This window comes from Podarcis vaucheri (genome assembly GCF_965113315.1).
Source record: "Podarcis vaucheri genome assembly, chromosome: 17".
NCBI lineage: Eukaryota > Metazoa > Chordata > Lepidosauria > Squamata > Lacertidae > Podarcis > Podarcis vaucheri.
In genome coordinates this window covers 3,833,446-3,853,471 of record NC_138755.1, presented here as the reverse complement: position 1 = coordinate 3,853,471, position 20,026 = coordinate 3,833,446, and the positions used below count along the sequence as shown (strand labels likewise).

The 20,026-nt window shown below is 51.1% G+C and overlaps 1 protein-coding gene across 4 annotated transcripts in view; it reads left to right on the top strand.

The window, feature by feature from the left end:
* The window catches only part of FLNA (filamin A), an 85,924-nt gene that overhangs the window by 13,412 nt on the left and 52,486 nt on the right, over positions 1-20,026 (top strand). For all 4 annotated transcript variants that reach the window (XM_082205695.1, XM_082205693.1, XM_082205694.1 and 1 more), the window contains exons 2-10: positions 4,998-5,489; positions 14,458-14,706; positions 15,205-15,302; positions 15,671-15,818; positions 16,705-16,823; positions 16,955-17,032; positions 17,132-17,294; positions 19,052-19,252; positions 19,754-19,891. In XM_082205695.1, the coding sequence (XP_082061821.1) occupies positions 4,998-5,489; positions 14,458-14,706; positions 15,205-15,302; positions 15,671-15,818; positions 16,705-16,823; positions 16,955-17,032; positions 17,132-17,294; positions 19,052-19,252; positions 19,754-19,891 (1,686 nt within the window). The remainder of the gene's footprint in view (positions 1-4,997; positions 5,490-14,457; positions 14,707-15,204; positions 15,303-15,670; positions 15,819-16,704; positions 16,824-16,954; positions 17,033-17,131; positions 17,295-19,051; positions 19,253-19,753; positions 19,892-20,026) is intronic.

Here is a 20,026-nt window from a genome sequence, read left to right as displayed (position 1 = left end):
CCAGCGTGACAACGCTGCTCTGGCGAGCCAGAGCCGCACACGGAACGCCGTTTACCTTCCCGCTGGTAAGCGGTACCTATTTATCTACTTGCCCCCGGGGGTGCTTTCGAACTGCTAGGTTGGCAGGCGTTGGGACCGAGCAGCGGGAGCGCACCCCGCCGCGGGGATTCGAACCGCCGACCTTTCGATCGGCAAGCCCTAGGCGCTGAGGCTTTAGCCCACAGCGCCACCCGCGTCCCTGACTAACGCTGGTTATAAGACTCACTTAATGAAAATGCATTGTGTAATATGCTCTGAACACTTGAAATGTGCTATGTAGATGCTGTTATTTACATGGATAATGCCTTCCAGACAGACGTGAGGCCTGTCAAATTTAATGTTAAATGCTGACTTCTGGGCATTTTTATCTGCAAAGAAGCTGTGTGTGAGGAATTTAACCCTCAGTCCTGATTCTTAAAAGGGACCAAGCTCTCAGAGAGAGACACACAGAAGTGCAGAATGCCAATTCCTGGCTAGGCCAGCAGGGGGCACCCATGTATCCTTTCCCATCCCTAGCTAGTCCCATCCCCACTCCTGCTTCAGCTGGGGAGAAAAATGGAGGGGACAGGAACACTTATAGTGCTCCCGTCATTCAGAGCATCCCACACTTTGTCTTCATGCGCTTTCATAACAACCCTGCACGGCAGGCCAATATTGCATATTGCAGACCTAGGGGGAGCAAGCTGAGGCTGAGAAAGATAGGCTTGTCCGAGGCCACTGCAGTGAGAGTGCAGATGATTTGAAGCAGGCCGCCAGCCCTGGTGAAGAAACAGATCAGGCTGCACGACTCCAAGGGCAGGAAATGGGCTGAAAGGCGATGGACACAGGCAGCACCTCCTGCCCTCATGCTCAACCAACTGGCCTCTCCCTGTCAGAGCCTGTTGATGTTCCAATGCCAGGACTGGTTCTACAACGAGCGTCTGAACCTGCTTGATACAAAGTCAGGCCATGGGTCCATCTAACACAGGACTGCCTACACTGGCTGGCAGCAGCTCTCTTGGGTTGCAGGCAGGGCGCTTCTCCCAGCCTTTTCTGAAGGTCGGGGATTGAACCCAGGGCCTTGGGTGTGCAGAGCATGTGCTGCACCACTGAGCTATGGGAGCCATGTTCCTGTGGGATGGAAATGATACTGAGTGCCATGCGGTGCTGGCCCAAGGGGAAGGGTAGGGAGGAAGGCAAGGAGCCAGAGTCCACGACAGGCAGAACCAACACCTGATGTGCAAGGGAGGCTGTGCCCCATTTGCCCTAACTGACCAGCCCCCACTGGTGGCACCAAACATGTGCTGTGTTCCTTCGCCACTACCACCCCGTCACTGAGTCACTCCAGGAAGCCTCCAAGGCAACTGGAATTAGAAGAGGAATCTCTTCACAGTTTACAGGGCCAGATGCTTTCATGTCTCCCCCATCCAGATATATAGAGTTTAAGCACTTCCTCTAATCTTCCCTAGCAATGGGGTCCCCTTACTGCACACAGTGCTTTGTCTGATCTGCCCACGACCTTCCCCCAGCCCTGCAAGATGGGGAAGTCCCAGGGAGGGGTGCACAGGAGCTGGTACAAAATGAGAAATTTCAAAACCCGTCTCAGGAAGTCTGGGTGGGGCTGGGGCTGCTTTGACAAAGCCGTTAGGCCACTGCAGCTTGCTGAACCACAGCAATGTGGGGGAATGAGTAGGGCAGAGATGGGAGCTGGGGCAGAACCACAAACACTTCCCACTTGTAGGTGTTGCACTGCTCCTCCGGCACGAGGGACTCTTATGAAGTCCTCCAGCTGTCCATCCCAAAGACTGCTGTTAATACACAAGCAAGACCCTGTCTGTTTCCCTCCATGCACAGCAATGCTCTGCTCTCCAATGTTTAACTCCCATCATCCTCTGACTGTCCTACTGGCTGGGGATGATAGAAATTTGAGTCCAACAGCATTGGGAGGCCCGCAGGTTACTCAGCCCGCTGTTAAGGTACCCCTCCACCTTGGACCTGAGCAGGGCTTTTCTCAGCTGGAACTCAGTTCCAGCACCTCTCATGTGGGTGCCATTGCCATTCTAAGAGAACAAGGTGACCTCTGGCACCTCTTTTTATAGGAAAAGAGCACGGGACCTGAGGAAGTCTTATTAAGCAGAGAAGTGCTGTTCTGCAGCTGCAGACCCCCAGGCATTACCCTCTTGTAAAAATAAAAACAAAAAACACTGTAGTGTGCACAAAGATACATGCATGTGACTTTATTTCAGGAACTGTAGCTTGTTAAGGGTGATGGGAAGTGTAGTTCCCAGGACTTCTGTTTTGGGAAGCCATGTGCTCACCCGTGTGGCCTGGCTGTGCTGCCACTCTCGGACCTCATGGGAATTCTGGGTGGCCATCTTCGCAGGGGGTGGAGGTGCTGCTTCTGAGTGAGAGTCAACATTGTCTCCCTTCCACAGTGGCTGCTCACAATCAGAATTTACCCACAAATGCACAGGCTGCAGAATTGCTGTCAGTGCAGTAGGTGGTTTGTTTTTGTTTTTTGAACCTGCTGTGTGTTTGTTAGGAAGCGTCATCCACGGCACTGTGCCAAGGGCCTCCTGGAAGTCTGGCACTGGCCTTGCCGTCTCCCAGCATCAGCTGCCTCGCTCTGCCTAATAGTAGGGCTGGCCCTGGTTGTAGCTGCACATATCCTCCCTGAGGTCTCTCCCCGTCTCTTTAGCTTTGTGACATGGGAGTGACATAGCAAGTTGGAACAGACTGACAAGGCCATGGCAAAACACACACACACACACACACATACACACACACACACCTGGCCCAGTTTCAACAAGGAGGAGGCTGAGAATGGACCACCTTGGCTCTTCTTAGCACTGTTGGTGGAGTGGGAAGAGTGCGGCAGTGATGTGGCGACACCAAGAAGCATGACTTCAGGTGGTGATAGCAGCTCAGCAGGACATGCTTTGCCCAGGTTCAGTCCCTGGCAGCTCTAGTCAAAGGGACCTTAGCTAGCCAGAGTAGACAATACCTGAGCCAAATCACGCAATAGTCCAACTGGTGGCTTCACGTGAGACTGTTTTTGGTTGGGTCTAGTTCATTTTCTACAAATCAAGGCTGCCAGGGTTTCTCTTTTCTCTGAAAAATTACAGGGCCCTTAACCCTAGAATGTGTATGATGTGCAAATGTGTGTGTCTACATCAGTCTGAGAGCGGACTTTGCACATGTTCAGAGGTACTCTAGCCTCTACCACAGATGACCCAACACAAACCATTCAGCAGAGAAGTGGAATCTTTGGTCATGAATAAAACCTGCTCCAGAACACCTCTCCCCAAGCCACTTCCCTCTGTCTGGCCGGCCCCAAGAGGCTTGTAAAATAGGAAGGGAGCACGAAGGTCAACTAGTCTGACCCCCAACCATGCAGGAATCTTTTGTGCTGCATGGGGGGCTGGCACCCACAAACCCAGAGATTTTTTTTCTAAACAAAAATTTTATTTCTTTATTGAACTAAAATAAAGTTTGTGCAGTCATTTCTGCACAAATATCCACGTATTTTAATAATTTATACGGTAAGGATCTTTGATTTTTTATTTTATTTTGAAGGTTGCTTCTTGTAGAAGCCCTGAGGTTAAGAATCTCTCGCTCTACTGACTGAGCGATCCTAGAGCAGCAGCTCAGCCGTGTAGGTGTCAGAGAGGGAGCGCAGCGGAGGGAAGGCAAGCAGGCGGGCGGGCGGGCGGGCGAGCAGCTGCAAGCAGATGACAAGCCGAGACCGGCCCCGTCGCCGTGCTGGGTCGAGGGCGAGAAGGGAGGGAGACACAGAGAGAGACCCTGGATCTCACCCTCCCCAGGGCAGCCAGAGCCGCAGTCGAGGCAAAAGAGGCGCAGGGCCGGCCGGGGCGGGGGCGGCAGGAGGGGCAGGCGCAGGAATTCGGGAGACGTGCGCTTCCTAGCCCGGGGGCATTTCTCCGGCGCCTTCCAGCTGGGGGAGGGGGGCTGGCTCACCGCGGAATCCCCCCGCTTCAGAGCTGCCTCCCTCCTGGGGCAAGACTCGTTTCCTTCTCTGGGACCGGGTGTGCGCGAGAGACAGAGAACACCCGGGATCAGGGCCTTCCCGGGCGAGGGCACCTTTCCTCCCGCCTTGCCACCACAGCATCCCCCGGATCTTCGCGCCTGGTGCCCGAGATCCTCACTTTTAAAAAGGAAGGGGTGGGCACGGGGGGTGGGCAGAGAAGGAGGCCCCACGGAAGGCGCGCCCCCCATTCTTTCCCCAGCTGCTCTCCCGCCTTCTTTCGAAGGTGTGGGATGAGCGAGCGGGTCTGGCTGCGGCTGCAATTCCCAAGTAACGCCCCCCCTTCCTTGTGATCCCTTGCCAAAGGGCCCCGCGAAAAGCAAAGGCCTCGGCACCCTGCAATTCCAGGCCCATAGGCTCCAGAAGAGAGGTCCGCTGGAGGGACCCGAGAGGTTTAGAGCCTCGTCCACCGCTTCCCAAAGTAGCCTCCGGGAAGCCCTCGCCCTTCCTCCTCACAGATACACTGCTTCTGCACATGGAGGCTTCCTTGGGCTGCCGTGGCCAAGGAATAGCTTGCCCTTTTCGCCGCTTCACTCCTTTTGCAGGACCCCTCCCTAAGCTCGCTGACCCACCTTTAAGAGGGCTCGGCACTTTTGCAGCTGTTGCCTATATATAAACTTACTCAAGAGTAGATCCCACTCCACCCCCGCACTCCCAATTGGGATTGCGCGCCAAGTGAGCGTGCACAGGATTGCAGAAGCCTCGGGTCTGGGGATTCCTTCCTGCCCCGCCCGTCCGACTACCAGCCCCTGGAGGTGCGCGCAGCTTGGAGGCGCTCGCCGCTTCTGTGGGGCTGGGGCTGCCGCCTTGCCCTCCTTGGAGCCCAGTCTCCGCTGCCCCGAGGTGGGCGTGTGTCTGGCTCTTCTGTGCGCCTCGCCGTGCGCCTTTGGCCGCGCCTAACTTCATCGCCTCCCTCTCCTCTGTCGTTCTGCAGGATCCTGCGCCTTTAATCCCGGGCCCAACCTACCCAGCGCCGGGGTCCCACCCACCCCGAGCCCAGCCGTTATAATGAGCGGCTCTCAAGCGCGACTCCATCAGGCCGCAGGAGCGGGAGGCGTTGGTGGCGGCGGCGGAGGAGGAGCAGGCAGCGGCAGCAACAGCAGCAGCAGCATCCAGGGGGAGGTCGCTGCCGAGATGCCGGCCACCGAGAAGGACCTGGCGGAGGACGCGCCCTGGAAGAAGATCCAGCAGAACACCTTCACGCGCTGGTGCAACGAGCACCTGAAATGCGTCAACAAGCGCATCGCCAACTTGCAGACGGACTTGGGGGACGGGCTGCGCCTCATCGCGCTGCTCGAGGTGCTGAGCCAGAAGAAGATGGGGCGCAAGTACAACACGCGCCCCACTTTCCGCCAGATGCAGCTGGAGAACGTTTCGGTGGCGCTGGAGTTTCTGGAAAGAGAGAACATCAAGCTGGTCTCCATCGGTAAGTCCCAGCGAAAGAGGGGAGGGGGGCGGAGAGGGCGAAAAGGGGACCTGAAGGGGGCATCCTCAAAGTGGGGGAGTGCGGGGTCTTTGGATGCGGGGCACCCAAGTCTGTCTCTTACGGCGGGGGGGGGGGCTGGAAAGGCACCCCGCTCTCCTCTACATGGCGAGGCCCAGGTGAAGAGGAGAGGGGCGCGCTTGGCCCCACCCGCGAAGGGGGCGTGCGTAGCTTCGCGGGATTTGTGGCGGGGTTGGGCGGGGGGGGGGAGAGAAGGACCGCTGGTGGCGGATCGGGGCCGCCTCGGAGTTGGGGGTCCCATTTCTGTAGTCATGGGGTGCCTTTTGGGGAGAGTCGCGGGAGGGGGGCGGAAAGCGAAGAGGCCTGGCTGGAGGGGTAGGGCGGGCGGGAGGACGCTGCATCTGGGCGTGGCGGGGAGGGTTGCAGGAGGCGGCTCCGGTTTCAGGCTTTTTGTCTGGAGTCTGCAAAAAAAGGGGGGAAGCCCCCTTCAGCCCCGGCCTCGGTTCGCGTTGCTGCAGCCCCCGCCCCCCGCCCTCCGCCCCGCGCGCCCTCCCTCCCTCCATCTCTGGCCCAGCCCAGCCCGGCGCGCTCCGCTTCGGAAAGGCCCGTTAACTATTTAGGAATGGGAGGAGGGGCGGCCTGGCGCTTGCCTTCCGCTGAGCCAGTTCTTGTAGATGCCTTTTGAATCGCCGGTCGAGCGAGATCCTGACGCGCCGCACGCACATTTTCCAAGCTCAAACAATTGTTTGTCTTCTTTTCTCCCCACCCGCCGCATCAAATTTGAATTACTTGAATTACATTGAGGGGGGAAATTGCCCAAGAAGTGGAAGTGGGATGTGGTTGAGCCAATATCTGCGCTCTCGTGAACCCACAACCGACACCTTAGGCAATAAGAAGCCTTTGTCCTTCTGCTCTGATTTTGGGGTAAATCTTGCGTCAGTGCAGAGTCTGGGCAAAGATTCTGCCTTAAGGAAAGGTGTCAGGAAGTTGATGGACTCTTGAGCTCTTCCAGTCACAATGATGCCCTAGTACATACCATCCAACATTTCTCCTACGGAAATAGGGACATCCTAAGGAAAAGTGGGACATTCTGGGGTCAAATCAGAAACTGGGGCGAAATGGGGACACTTGGAGGGTCTGATAGTAGTCTGGGATATTGCTACAGTGGCACATGCTGGGGATGAACAGTAACACAGAAAGAAGCTATGGCTTCAGACGGGGCCCTTAGCTAGGATAGACTTTTAAGGACCCAGTTTGTGGGAGAGCCTCCTTATCTCTTCATTGATCTGAAGCTGCTCATACATAAACTATAACGAATGAACTGACTGGGCTTGTATGGAATGCTAATCCATAGTTAAGGTGAGTAAACCAACAGCCAGCAACAAACCATGGCTTATTTTTGCTAACAAAATCATAGCTAACTGTAGTTAAGGTGCTGGGCTGGCTTTGTATGCAACACCAAACCTTAACTAATTTAAACCATGGTTTAACACTGTATGTAAACCAGACCATGGTATATCCCATTGGAATTATGTGTACCAAGCAAAGATTGCATTCAGTTCACTGATCCTTATATTCTCCTTGCTTTGCCATGGACCCCTAGCTCCTGAAGCAAAAGTTCAAGTGTCTCCTGTTTTGGCAGAAATACAAGAAAGCAAATGACTTTTAATTGCCCTTTACCTTATAATAGGAGCAGCCTTTTCTTGGAAATGGGTGGTGACTCTCAGCTGCTTCCATGCTTGGGCAGCTTGACTTGGCTTGGATGCTTGGCATTTATGGTCCCAGCAAAGGGAGCCTTTTGGATAGTTTACCAGCCATCTAGGTTTGGACTGACTGGTGGTGGCTCCGCTGGTAAAAACTCCATGCAGTAAAAGCTGTGGATGGGTGTGTCTCTAAATAGTGTAACATTGGCCCTGAGCAGCCTGGCTCTTGCATTGCCTGGTAGAGGAAGTAACTGATTCTAGTTTAGGTCTGACTCATTAATGTGGGGATCCTGGATGTCTCATTAGCTTTTCGGAAAAACCAATGGCTTATGCATACCTTGCTTTTGCAGGGAGCTTCCGGTGGCCTCTCATTCAGATTTATCATGCCTGCTCAGCCTCAGCACTGCTGAAACATCTGCTATTCCCAGACAATTCACTGGGCCCAGACTTCCCCACTGTTGATTCAGGGTCATGAGCATCCATAGCCTGTTCTGGGGTTGGGGTTTGCCCATAGCCCTTTGTTGAGGAAGTCAACTAGACCAAACATAGGTGGAAAAGAGTAACATGACTAAATACTGTTATAATTATTTAAAAAAAAAACCACAGTCATCTCCTACTGCTATCCCTTGGCTCCTGGAACAGCTGGTGTCAATCCATGTTGCCAATATAAGCAGAATGTATTTTCTGTACTGATGCCCCGGTCTCATTCCTGCTCTTTCCCGCACTATCAGTTTGTAAAGACCTGGTGTCAGCTGGGATGTGTTGACATCACAGCACATGTAGCTCCTTGTATTCACTAAAATTGGGCCTGTGACTCTGCAAGCTAAATACAACCCAGCAGGGTTTTCATTTAGCTGTGTTTGGCCCAGGATTGCAAAAATGTGGCAGCGTGTTGAATGCCTGGCAGGCCTTAGTACTGGTGGGCTATGATTAGGTGGATCTGACACAAAAAGTGTAGTCCTGTGTTACCTTATGTTGGACCTGGTGTGGTTCCTTGTCCACTTGACCAGGAACTCCATATCTTGGGGTAAAGTTGGGGTAACACACCTTGTAATACAGAGAGAGCTTTCAAAGGCCTAGTTACTTTGAGTACCTTAAAGTCTTAAGTTGTTCTGGTGACTATCCAGAGGTACAAAACCACCTATTATTCTGAAGTTGCACGGTTTTTTATTATTTTAAAAAGTTCCCTATTGCCTATTTCTGGCAGCTGCCCATGTACGTTGCTGCAGAGACCCCTCTGTTGAGGAAACCCTCTTGGTGTATCTGTCTGGATGTGCTCTACACGGTTGTGAGCTGGTAATGATAGGAAATTCTGGATTAGATTGACTGCTGTGGTAAACTTGCTAGATATTCAGCAATGTGGTGGCTGTGTGTAACACTTGTAAAGCCGTACTGTATGGGAAGATAAGGCCCACCGAAGGGATACTGGCTTTCATTCCAGCTCCCTGTAAGTGAGGTTCTAAATGGGCCCCATGTTGTTGGACTCCAACTTGCATCTGCTCTACCCAGTGTGGTCAAGAAGGGTGGGAGTTGTGGTCCAGCAAGAGCTGGATGGAGGGTTCTACCCCCTGCTCTGTTTGACTCCCCCTGGAGCCTGCAGAAGACCCTGTGGACAGTGGGAGATGAGAATCCTGCGTTGCCCGTCAACGCAGTGAGTCAGTCCCTGGGCCACAGACTCTGACTCAGACAAGGTCTGGCAAGCAGTTGCTGAGAAGTGGAAGGGCGTGCGCACACCATTACCATGCCTGTAGGCTAGAGATGGGTAGCCCTGTGCCTGGGTGTGCCTGTCTGTTCCTCCTCCTCCTCCTTGGGTTGGGGTGAGGAGAAGGATGGGCTGGGCGGGTCTTTTGCTCCTCTTCACAGAGAGGCAGGATGTAGGGAAGGCGGGCAGAGAGGGAGGGACCAGGCCAAACATGTGGAGGGGGCGTTCTTTTCCCTCCCCCTGGAAGGAGAATCCTGTTGGGACAGAGGAGCTGCTGCCTGCCGGCCACTCCATATAAGGCTAAAAAATGCTGGAGCGGTCTGCTCTGTGGCTGGGTGGGCGGTACAGAGCCGGGTGGGGAGGTGGCTGGGATGTGATGGCTTGCCTTCTCCCTGTTCCTCCCCCCCCCCATCACCACCCAGGGGAAAAAAGTGGCAGGGAAAGCATGGCGTATTTAACCCTGCCAGAGGGATGCATCTGCTCTGGCACTCCAATAACAAAAGCTTCAGTGCATGAGAGCTAATGGGAAGGGGCTCCCATCCCAGCTTCTCTAGCCTTGACTGGGTCTCTGCTCCCGGGGAGGGATGGGGCATGTGGCCTAATGTCGGTGAATCTCAGTGGCCTCTGGGTCTTAGATTCCCTTTGGCCCTCCTGTCCTCTTTGATAATGCTTGTTCTGCAGTTTACAGCTTATTCAGCTCGACAGTGTTGAATGCTCCTCTCCAGCTTTGAGACTGGCCCTGACGCCTGCCCTTTTGAATGCTCCCAAATGCTATGGGGCTCAGTGGATATGGAGGGCAGAAGTTAAAGTGTGTGCGATGGGGAGGGAAGAATGCAGATGGAAGCTTGGAAAATGCCTTTTTTCAGGATGGTACTCACTCCATGTTGCCTGTAACCAGATCCTGCAATCTGCTGCAGAGGGAGAATAGCAGCTCCCTCTAATACTGTTGAGGGTTGTGTCATGTTAACTGTTTGGAGGCCACAGACTGCTTGGGTAGGAAATGGACTGAAGCCTATTGGGTCCAAGTGTGTATATTGTGTGGCAGTAGCAGCACATGTCTGGATGCTAGGAAGCTGTAGTTCAAGGGAGGGAGATCCTTTTTCACATTCCCATCTAGCCAAACTCTGGGAGCCTCATGGAACTGGTGGGTGGGGCCAGAGCAGCAAATGTAAAATTTAGCTTTGTATACTAGGCTAGTAGTCATACCTCAGGTTGAAGTAGCTTCGGAATGAATATTTTCGGGTTACGCTCCGCGGTGACCCGAAAATAACGGAGCGCGTTACTTCCAGGTTTCATTGCTCGCACATGCGCGGACGCTCAAAATGACTTCACGCACATGCATGGAAGCAGCAACCCGCGCACGCGCAGTCGCGTCTTAAGTTTACTTCAGGATGCGAACGGGGCTCAGGTACGGATCCTGTTCGTATCCAGAGGTACCACTGTATCTACAAACACACACTCTTCTCCATCCAGTACCTGTTGAGTTTCAGTGGCAGACAGAGGCGCTTTGAGGGTTACATTTGGCCCTTGAGCCTGAGATTCTGCTCCCTGTTGTAGCAAAAACAGTTCCACAGCACATGCAACAAAACACACATGCACCTTCCTGTCACTGTGGGGGTCCCTAGCCACAAGCTTTAGGTAACCAGGGAGCACGTTCCCTGTAAACATGTAAGTATATTCTTCCAGAAGGTGCCAGATACTTAATTTCTTCCTTCATGGACCATAAAACAGAGTTGCTTGTTTTCCATACTAAAAAGACAACTGACCTGTCTAAATTATGCAAGTTAAACCACTTTTCATAATAATGCTTCCCCTTGCTGTTATGGGGTAGAGGAGCATGTAGACTCCTTCGCTGGAGGTCTTTAAGCACAAAATAAATAATTTTATTATTTATACCCTGCCTATATGGCTGGGTGGATTCCAACGCATATGAAAACACAATGAAACATCAAACACTGGAAACTTCCCAATACAGGGCTGCCTTCAGCTTGGGGGATGCTGTCAGGGATGCTGTAGTTGAGATTCCTGCTTTGCGGGGGTCAGGCTAGATGACCCTTGGGCTACCTTCCAGTTCTGCTGTTCTATGATTCTATATAAATGTAAAGGGCACTGAAAACCTGACCTCAAACCACTGGAAGGTTTCTTCAGTAATTTTTCTGACTTCTGTTGCATGCACACCCACACCCAGCCCACATGCACTTGCAAGAAGCCTTTTCCTACTTCCGTGAAAACCACCTTCTTGTGTTTGTGCAGCTGCAGGAATTATTTATTACATTTGTATGCCGCCCTTTATTGGAAAATCACAGAGTACAGTGGTACCTCGGGTTACAAACGCTTCAGGTTACAGACTCCGCTAACCCAGAAGTAGTTCCTCGGGTTAAGAACTTTGCTTCAGGATGAGAACAGAAATCGCGTGCTGGCGGTGCAGCGGTAGTGGGAGACCCCATTAGCTAAAGTGGTACCTCAGGTTAAGAACGGACCTCCAGAACGAATTAAGTTCTTAACCCGAGGTACCACTGTAGTTCACCACATAAAGCACTTAGGATGCGCTTGGCTTGGTGACGTCTTGGACATGGTGTTCCGCTTCCATGTTGGGAGTCAGTGAAATGGGAACCACCCTGCCCCTCAGAAAATCTTACACCTAGGAATAGGTTCTGTGCTTCTGAGATTAGGCCATCGCTTTGAATTCATTCTAGGTTCTCTTCTGTTGCCTCGATCTTCATCAGTCTCTTTCACTTTGTATCTGGAGGTTGATACTTCCTTCATACCTTGTGCACCGGTACCCATAGGATCTGTACACTGGCTTAAAAAAATAGAATAAAAGAATACACAACATCAAATGCATTTAAAGCAGAAGAATGCATAATAAATAGCATAGTCAAGCAATACAATGCTGACCTTGAAAATAGCTAGGTCTTCACTGCCTGCTGGAAAAAAGGCAAACCATTACTAGGCCAGGTGGGTCTCCCTTGGGAGTAAATCCCATAATGGTGGTGCCACAACTGAAGGCGAGGGAAGACAGGGCAGGGCCTTGGGCTGTTCCTTAGAGCCTGTGGGAGTTCAGCTTTATCCAGCTTGCCTACCCCTTGGGGTTTAGAGGAAGGTTGCTTAAGACTTGTCTGAACCTGAGCTGAGGGAGAATAGTTGGGCCCCTTTCAGCTGCTGTGTCTAGTCTCTGGAGAGGTTAATCTTGGCAGGAGGCCAGTGCATTGAAGGAATTCTTTGTTTCCCTGAATCTGGTGTGTTTACATCAATCTGCTGCTGCGCAATCCTGGCCAGGCCTCTTTCTGCTGCTGCTGCTTCCTCTTCTGTTGCCTCTAACCATATACAAAGGGTGGGATTCCTTCATACACTTTCCCCAAGCGGCTCTTGGGTAGTGTCTCCTCCACATGTACACTTCCCATCCCTATCTTCCTTTGCTCCAAATTCCCTTCATGACATCTTCTGACTCACCAATTTCTTTTGAGTCGGCACGCAGTCAGCACAGCAGAACACCTGAATTAAGGGCTGCCTGAGTGATGCTTTTGCTTTGCAAGATTTCTGCTTTTTCTTGCTTCAAGACCTCAAGGTAACAAAAATCTATGTTTGGTAACATCCCACATACTGTGGGATTCATGGCAGTATGTTGCAAACAAAAATTGTAGGAGAATCTACATAAGAGATACATATATGGGGATAGAAACAAATAAAGTGGGGCCAACAAAGGGCCTGGGGCAGAAGAACATGGCTCTCCCCACCCCCACCCCCACCCCCACCCCCAGGCTTCATTGGCTGCCTTTCTTTATGGCCTTGTAGCAAAATTGGGCCTAACTGTGGGGGCCATTTTACATATGCATGTTTAGTACTGGATTTTTTCAGCACTTGTTGACTTGCTCCTGAATAGACTCACTGGGAATAATTTTGTGTTTTGGTATTCCTTTACTTAAATTTGTGGCAAAAATGCTGTAGCCGTTAAAATGAACTGAACTGCAAGCATGTTATTAAAACAAAACAAATTAAAAGGCCTGTGCAAATAAAATGATGTTTGCCTAGTCCCTGAAGCTCAATTAAGGGTTGGCACCAGATACGTTGAGCTACTGAGGGCATTCTAGAGTTTGGGCATGACCTCTTGAAGGATCCCTGGATACAGTCAACTTTACCTCAGGAGCAAGGGAGCAAGGGAGAGAATGACTCTTATGACCTGTTTCAAGTATTTCCAATATTCTAAGGGAAAAGGCTGTTAGGTACAGGAGCAGACACTTTTATACCACTTCAACAGTCATGGTGTTCCCCAAAGAATATTGCGAATTGTAGTTTGTTAAGGCCGCTAAGATCACTATTTCCCTCACAGATCTACTGTTTACCAGTCAATCCCTCTTCCCAAATAACTCTGGGAGTTGTAGTTCTGTGAGGGTAATGAGGTCACTCAACAGCATCCTTAACAAACTTCATTTCTTAGGATTCTTAGGGGGACGCACCATGACTGTTGAAAGTGATACAACTTTATATAGTGTACAATGCCGGTGGCTCCTTACTTCCAAGTAAGTGTACCTGAGTCTGATTCACAGCTACAGTAATACTTCATCTCACTGTCATGTTGCCAAAGGAGGGGGGCATTGTTGTCGCCACACTTTGCAAGGAAAAGGAGAAAATGAAGCAAAGCTATAGCCACTGAGCTCAGTACAGTCCAGTCAGCTTCTGGTGCTTTCAGATTTATCAGGTTTTTAACTAGTTTGCATAAAGTTTGACTGCCATCGTGAGTGGCTGGAGAACTGTATTCGCATCAGATTCAAATCTCTCCTCAGTCATGAAAGCTTACTGGGTGATCTTGAGACCCTCATTCCCTCACAGCCAAAAGTACCTCACAGGGTTGTTGTAATGAAACTTGAGGGAGTATGGACCATGTATGCCACCCAAAATTCCCTGGAGGAAGCAGGAGATAAAAATAATAAATAGAACCCATAGCAAGAACAATAAATCAAGTATCAATTGCAACTTGTTTATTTTCTGTTGTCACTGTTACTTTAAAATAAGGTTAGGAAGTGTAGATGTGGAAGAGACGCTACCAAAGAGACTCGAGACTGTATAAAGGAAAGCCATTCTTAGTACATGGTCGGTGGAAATGATGGCATCTAAAGTGGCAGGCAGTGGCCACTGAGTGAAAAAGGCATGGTAGTAACCAGCACACACAGGCCACTTTTAAAATCATTTTTAAGTTTCTTCAAACATGTCACCTGCAGTCAAATTATGGCCATTCTTCATCAAAATCCCTCCCACCAGCTTCTTCAGGCCCCTAAGGACAGAATCTCTTGCTAGAAGCTTGTTCTGTAGGTCTCCAATCTATTGAGGAGGTGAGAAAAGGTGGGAGTGGACTTATTACTTGGTGGAAACTGCCTGCAGGCTTCCTCTTGGGTTTCCTTAGGTGTAGAGACTGGCCTTCCTCCTACGAAAGGAGAGAATTCTGAAGGGAGAAGGCCTAGGATGTTGCTGAGTGGGCCTCGTCTTCCCTGAAAGTCCGGGTCACTGTCCTCTTTTGTGAATGCTGAACTGTGCTTCTGACTCTCAGACAGCAAAGCTATCGTGGATGGGAATCTGAAGCTGATCCTGGGCCTGATCTGGACGCTCATCCTGCACTACTCTATCTCCATGCCCATGTGGGATGAGGAAGATGACGAAGAGGCCAAGAAGCAAACCCCCAAGCAGCGACTGCTGGGCTGGATCCAAAACAAACTGCCTCAATTGCCCATCACCAACTTCAGCAAGGACTGGCAGAGCGGCCGGGCACTAGGTGCTCTTGTTGACAGCTGTGCCCCAGGTAAGCGAAGGAGCAGCCCTGTTCATGTGGGGGTGAGAGGGTGAACTTGAGAGGTTTGCAAGGAGGCCTCTTCTGACTTGCTCACATGGGAGCTGGAGGCCAGCACTACTTCCTGTGTTAGTTGACCCATAGATCAGGAGTAGCCAATTAGGCTCCCTCCAGAAGTTTATGAACTACAACTCTTGTCATCCTTGACCATGGCCATGCTGGCTGGGGTTGATGGGAGTTGGAGTACATCATCATCTGGAGGGCAGCAGCATTGGCTATCCTTGTCATTGATGCCAACTCCATCTTGGCCCTGGGTCTAATATTCCGCTGAGGGTTTGGGATGCCTGTGTTGGAGTGGCCTGTGCTGGATGCCTGCTCCTTCGGCTTTATTTCTACCTTACATTGTGAACGGATGCTACAGTGCCCCAGAGCACTCTTCCAGAGATCTGTATGGAGGAAGTGTTACTACTGTGTGTGACTGACAAAGAGCTGGGGCACTCTCTCAAATAGGTCTGTGCCCTGACTGGGATTCGTGGGATGCTAGCAAACCTGTCAACAATGCCCGGGAGGCCATGCAGCAAGCGGATGACTGGCTGGGCATCCCACAGGTAAGCAGCACAGGTACTTTGTGTTAAGCTGAACTTTGCTATGGGTAGATGTATTGGCAAAAGTGTTTACTGCTTCCAGTTTTGGCCAGGGGCAAGTGAGCAAGGTAGAGTCTGAAGGTGTGTTATCCCTTGACACCACCCCCCTCCAGGATGCTGCTTAGATTTCCCAGAAATGCTTAAAATAGTTACATTCTAGGCCCCCCCCCCTCTGCAGCCTTCAGGGCTAGAAGTCTACTTTTTGAAAAACAAGCACTGGGTTTCCTGGGAGGCTGCATCCTGTGCCTGCTCTGTACTTGACTCTTGGCGTGTGAGAGGTAAACTTGCCTCCTCTTTGCTGTCTCCAGCTAATTGCCTTCTTTCCTCTGTAGGTGATCACTCCTGAAGAGATTGTGGACCCCAATGTTGATGAGCATTCGGTCATGACATACCTCTCCCAGTTCCCCAAAGCTAAGCTAAAGCCAGGAGCCCCCCTTAGGCCCAAACTGAACCCCAAGAAAGCCAGAGCTTATGGCCCAGGTGAGTCCAGGAACAGGTGGTAAAGGCTTGGGATTACACGTGTGCAGAGGAGGGTCTGGAGGACTTCTTAAACAATTGGGAGATTGACCACAGTGGGGGCAGGTGGGTGTTGACAAGGACATTGACAAGGTGGGTGTTTTCCTAGGACAGCGTTCTTCAACCTTGGGTCCCCAGATGTGGTTGGACTGCAGCTTCCATAATCCTGCTATTTTAGCCAATGGGATGATGAGAGCCCAACAATCTTTGGGGATCCAGGGTGTCATGAATAGAATAGCTGCCTCATAGGGCTCGACTTAAAGGTGTTTGTACGTGGGTGGTGCTGTGGGTTAAATCACAGAGCCTAGGACTTGCTGATCAGAAGGTCGGCAGTTCGAAACCCCATGACGGGGTGAGCTCCCGTTGCTCAGTCCCTGCTCTTGCCAACCTAGCAGTTTGAAAGCACAAGTTTGTTTGAAAGTGCAAGTAGATAAATAGGTACTGCTCCGGCGGGAAGGTAAACGGCATTTCCATGCACTGCTCTGGTTCGCCAGAAGCGGCTTAGTTGTGCTGGCCACATGACCCGGAAGCTGTACGCTGGCTCCCTCGGCCAATAAAGTGAGATGAGCACCATAACCCCAGAGTCAGCCACGACTGGACCTAATGGTCAGGGGTCCCTTTACCTTTATGCTTTTTTAACCTCTTCCTTGCAACACCCTGTGATCGCCTTGTGATGGTTTGCTCTGTACCATCTCTGTGGCTCTCCCATCAGCTCTAGCTAGCATTTGTGGGCTTTCCTGAGGTCATCTAGGCTGTACAGAAGAGGTGATGTTAGAACCACTGCTGTACAAATTGATGGCATCACAGGCCAGGGGTGGTACAGTTACTACTGTGTCTGATCATTTCACAGGCATTGAGCCCACAGGCAACATGGTGAAGAAGAAGGCAGAGTTCACCGTTGAAACAATCAGTGCTGGCCAGGGAGAAGTGCTAGTCTATGTGGAGGACCCTGCTGGACATCGGGAAGAAGTGAGTCCCCCTGGGAGTGTGTCCTTACAGGTCTGGATGGCCAGGCATTGAGGCGGAAGAGTTATGGGGGGGTGTTTTGGGTGGGTTGTACAATGCCAACCACTACTGAACTTCCTCTGTCTGTCCTCAAGGCGAAGGTCATTGCCAACAATGACAAGAACCGGACGTTCTCTGTGTGGTATGTGCCAAAGGTGACAGGAATCCACAAGGTAAGAGTCTGTATATCGTGTAGGTGATTGGGAGAAAATTCTGGAACTGGGCCTTCATCTCAGTGATCAACATTTGACGACCTTCACTTTTTGCTCCAGGTGACGGTACTGTTTGCTGGGCAGCACATTGCCAAGAGCCCCTTTGAGGTGAATGTGGACAAATCGCATGGGGATGCCAGCAAGGTCACTGCCCAGGGTCCTGGCCTGGAGCCTGTGGGCAACATTGCCAACAAGACCACCTACTTTGAGATCTTCACTGCTGGTCAGTGGATGGGGCGGGGTGCTGGTTCTGAGAGGGTGGAAGGGTGTTGGCCAGCTGAAGCCTGGATGCAGCTTGAAAGCAAATGAGGTAGTTGGCTGGTTTCTTAGAAACTTGTTATAAATATTTTAGCCACCGTTCCCCAACCTGGTCCATTCTTCGTCCCCAGCTCCCATCAGCCCCAGCATTCTTGGCCCCAGTGGTCAGAGGATGGGAACTGCAGTCCAGCAACACTGGGGGGGGGGGGAGTACTGTGTTGGGGACACCTGAATTGTTAGCAATGAATAAACTGTCATTGGAGAACTTTTCTCACTATGAACTGAGTAATTGTGTTGGAGGCTTCAATTTCTCGCCAAAGTGGAACCTTTCTAGCTCTCCTGCTTTCGGAGTTGCTTGTCAAAGCAACATGTCTTCAGAGACTAACAGCTCTGGGTGGGAGGGCTTCCAAGCTGGGAACAAGTCAGGCTACACATAGCATTTTTAAGCGTCCAGTGCTTCACATAAGATTGTTGGGAGGATTACAGAGAATACCAAAAGGAAGAGATTGTGAGTGAGTAGCTTGCCTAAGGCTGTCCGTGGAGGAGGGCAGCTTAGTTGGCTTAACAGCCCCACTCTGACTCCTTCAAGGTAGGCTGTGGCTGGAGGAACTGCTTTCTGCTCCTGCTGTCCAGGCTTTAGTTGGTCAACATTGTGGTGAAGTTTATGCCTGTTTCTTCAGCATGCCATAGTGTAGGAGGCAGAATGATCAGACATTTATATTAGGAATATACAGTTTCATGATTCCACGTGTTCTTAAGTTTCATATGTGTAATTGTGAATTCAGAACTGCCGTGAGTAATATTGTATTCAACGTGGCAGGATATGAAACGAAACAATGATTCAGAGTACACAGTAGAGCTTGCTTTGAGATCAGTCATCCTTGATTCTCTTATCCAGGAATGTCACCCTCTCTCCTTGCCTGCCTTGAAACTCTCGGCTCTTCTCCCTTCAGGCAAAAGGCAACTTCCTTGTCCCAACAGCCCTTTGCAAACAATTGGTCTCTTGTCTTGGTGTTTCATTTTTATTTATAGCTGGATGTTAGAATAGTCTCCTCTGAACTCTTGAGGCTGAAGATGAGTACCTTTGCTTCCAGGCTAGTTGCTGCCTAAGCAAGTCTGTCTGAATTGTTGGCCTCATCTTGCAAGCATGAAAGGTCTCCCACTAAATCCTAGCTGAAGCCTATCCAGTGCTAAGTAGAGCATAACTTGCAGCCCACAGTCACTGTAGCAAACAAATCTTACATTTCTTTGCTTTCAGAAATGGGTCTGTTACCAAAGGCTGAAACATAGTGAAGTTTTAACTTGGGGACATTGTGGTGTTTTCTCCACTAGCTAGAAAGAAGCTGCAAACAAATTTTAAGGCTGCTCTTAAATGTCTTTAATTGCTAGGTGCATGGCTACAGGATGCCCTAAGCATGGAAGGTAGGGATGCAGTATAAATAGCACTTGAATTCTGTTCTTAAAATGCTGCCCCAAGAAACCTGCAATTCCTACGTAAATTAAATAGAGCAAGCAAAACTTGCATAATGTTTCTCTTACACAGCACTGCTAACTACAGAAAATGGCAAGGAGCTGTGCAGGGCTTTATTTTCCCCCTGGAAACCCATTGCTGTGTTCTTGGTCCAGATCAAAGGCCTTCCCGTAACTGAATACTTAAGGTTGCATGCACTATCTCCACCTAACACCTGCCTCTCTTCATCTTACCCTAATCCCTCCCCCCAGGTGCTGGTGTTGGGGAAATCGAGGTAATCATCCAAGATCCGACTGGCAAGAAAGGGACAGTGGAGCAGCAGCTGGAGGATAAAGGCAATAGCACCTACCGCTGCACCTACAAGCCCACTCTGGAGGGCACCTACACCATCTACATCACCTTTGGGGGCATCCCCATCCCCCGCAGCCCATATACGGTCACCATTGGCCAGGGTGAGTCTCCCATCTGGCACGGGGCTTCTCGGTGGGGTCTCTTTTAACCTTAACACCACTGCTGCTGCTTGGTTTCCTCTTTGTGACCAGAAGGGGGGTGGTTCTTTGTTCTGCTCCTAACGCTTCTCCTCTCCTCTCTGCCTACCTCCACCTGTCCTGGCCCAGCTCTCCTCTGCTCTGTCCTCTCTTCCTCTGAAGAGCCATCTCCCTGGATCTCTGCTGGCACTCATCTCCTCCCAGCTGCTCGGCGCCTGGATCCAGGGCCAATGGTATTTCACTCTTGGCAGGTGTGGGTGGGGACCTGTGGCAAGGGTGCATGTTGCTTCTGTCCAGGGGAGCAGCCTATGGGCTTGAGATCCGGCCTCCCTCTCGTGGGTGGAGCTAGTTGAGTGCCTGGCGTGTTAATGATGGCAAAGACCCACCCAGTTGGGAAAACTGGAATTCTACTTGGACTCGAAAGGGACGCTCACCCTCTCTGCCACCCTCTCTCTGCTGCTACAGCATGCAACCCAAATGCTTGCCGGGCCGTGGGTCGAGGCCTCCAGCCCAAAGGTGTCCGCGTGAAGGAGACAGCAGATTTCAAGGTCTACACAAAAGGCGCTGGCAGTGGAGAGCTCAAAGTGACAATAAAAGGCCCAAGTAAGTCCAGTGTGTGTGTTTGTCTTCCCCACCCTCTGTGTTTCAGACATGGGAGGGTGGGATTTGCACTTAACCCAGAAGCTCTGCCTTTTGGCCTGGTAGCGCTATAGTCTAATTACTCTGTGTGGGAAGTGT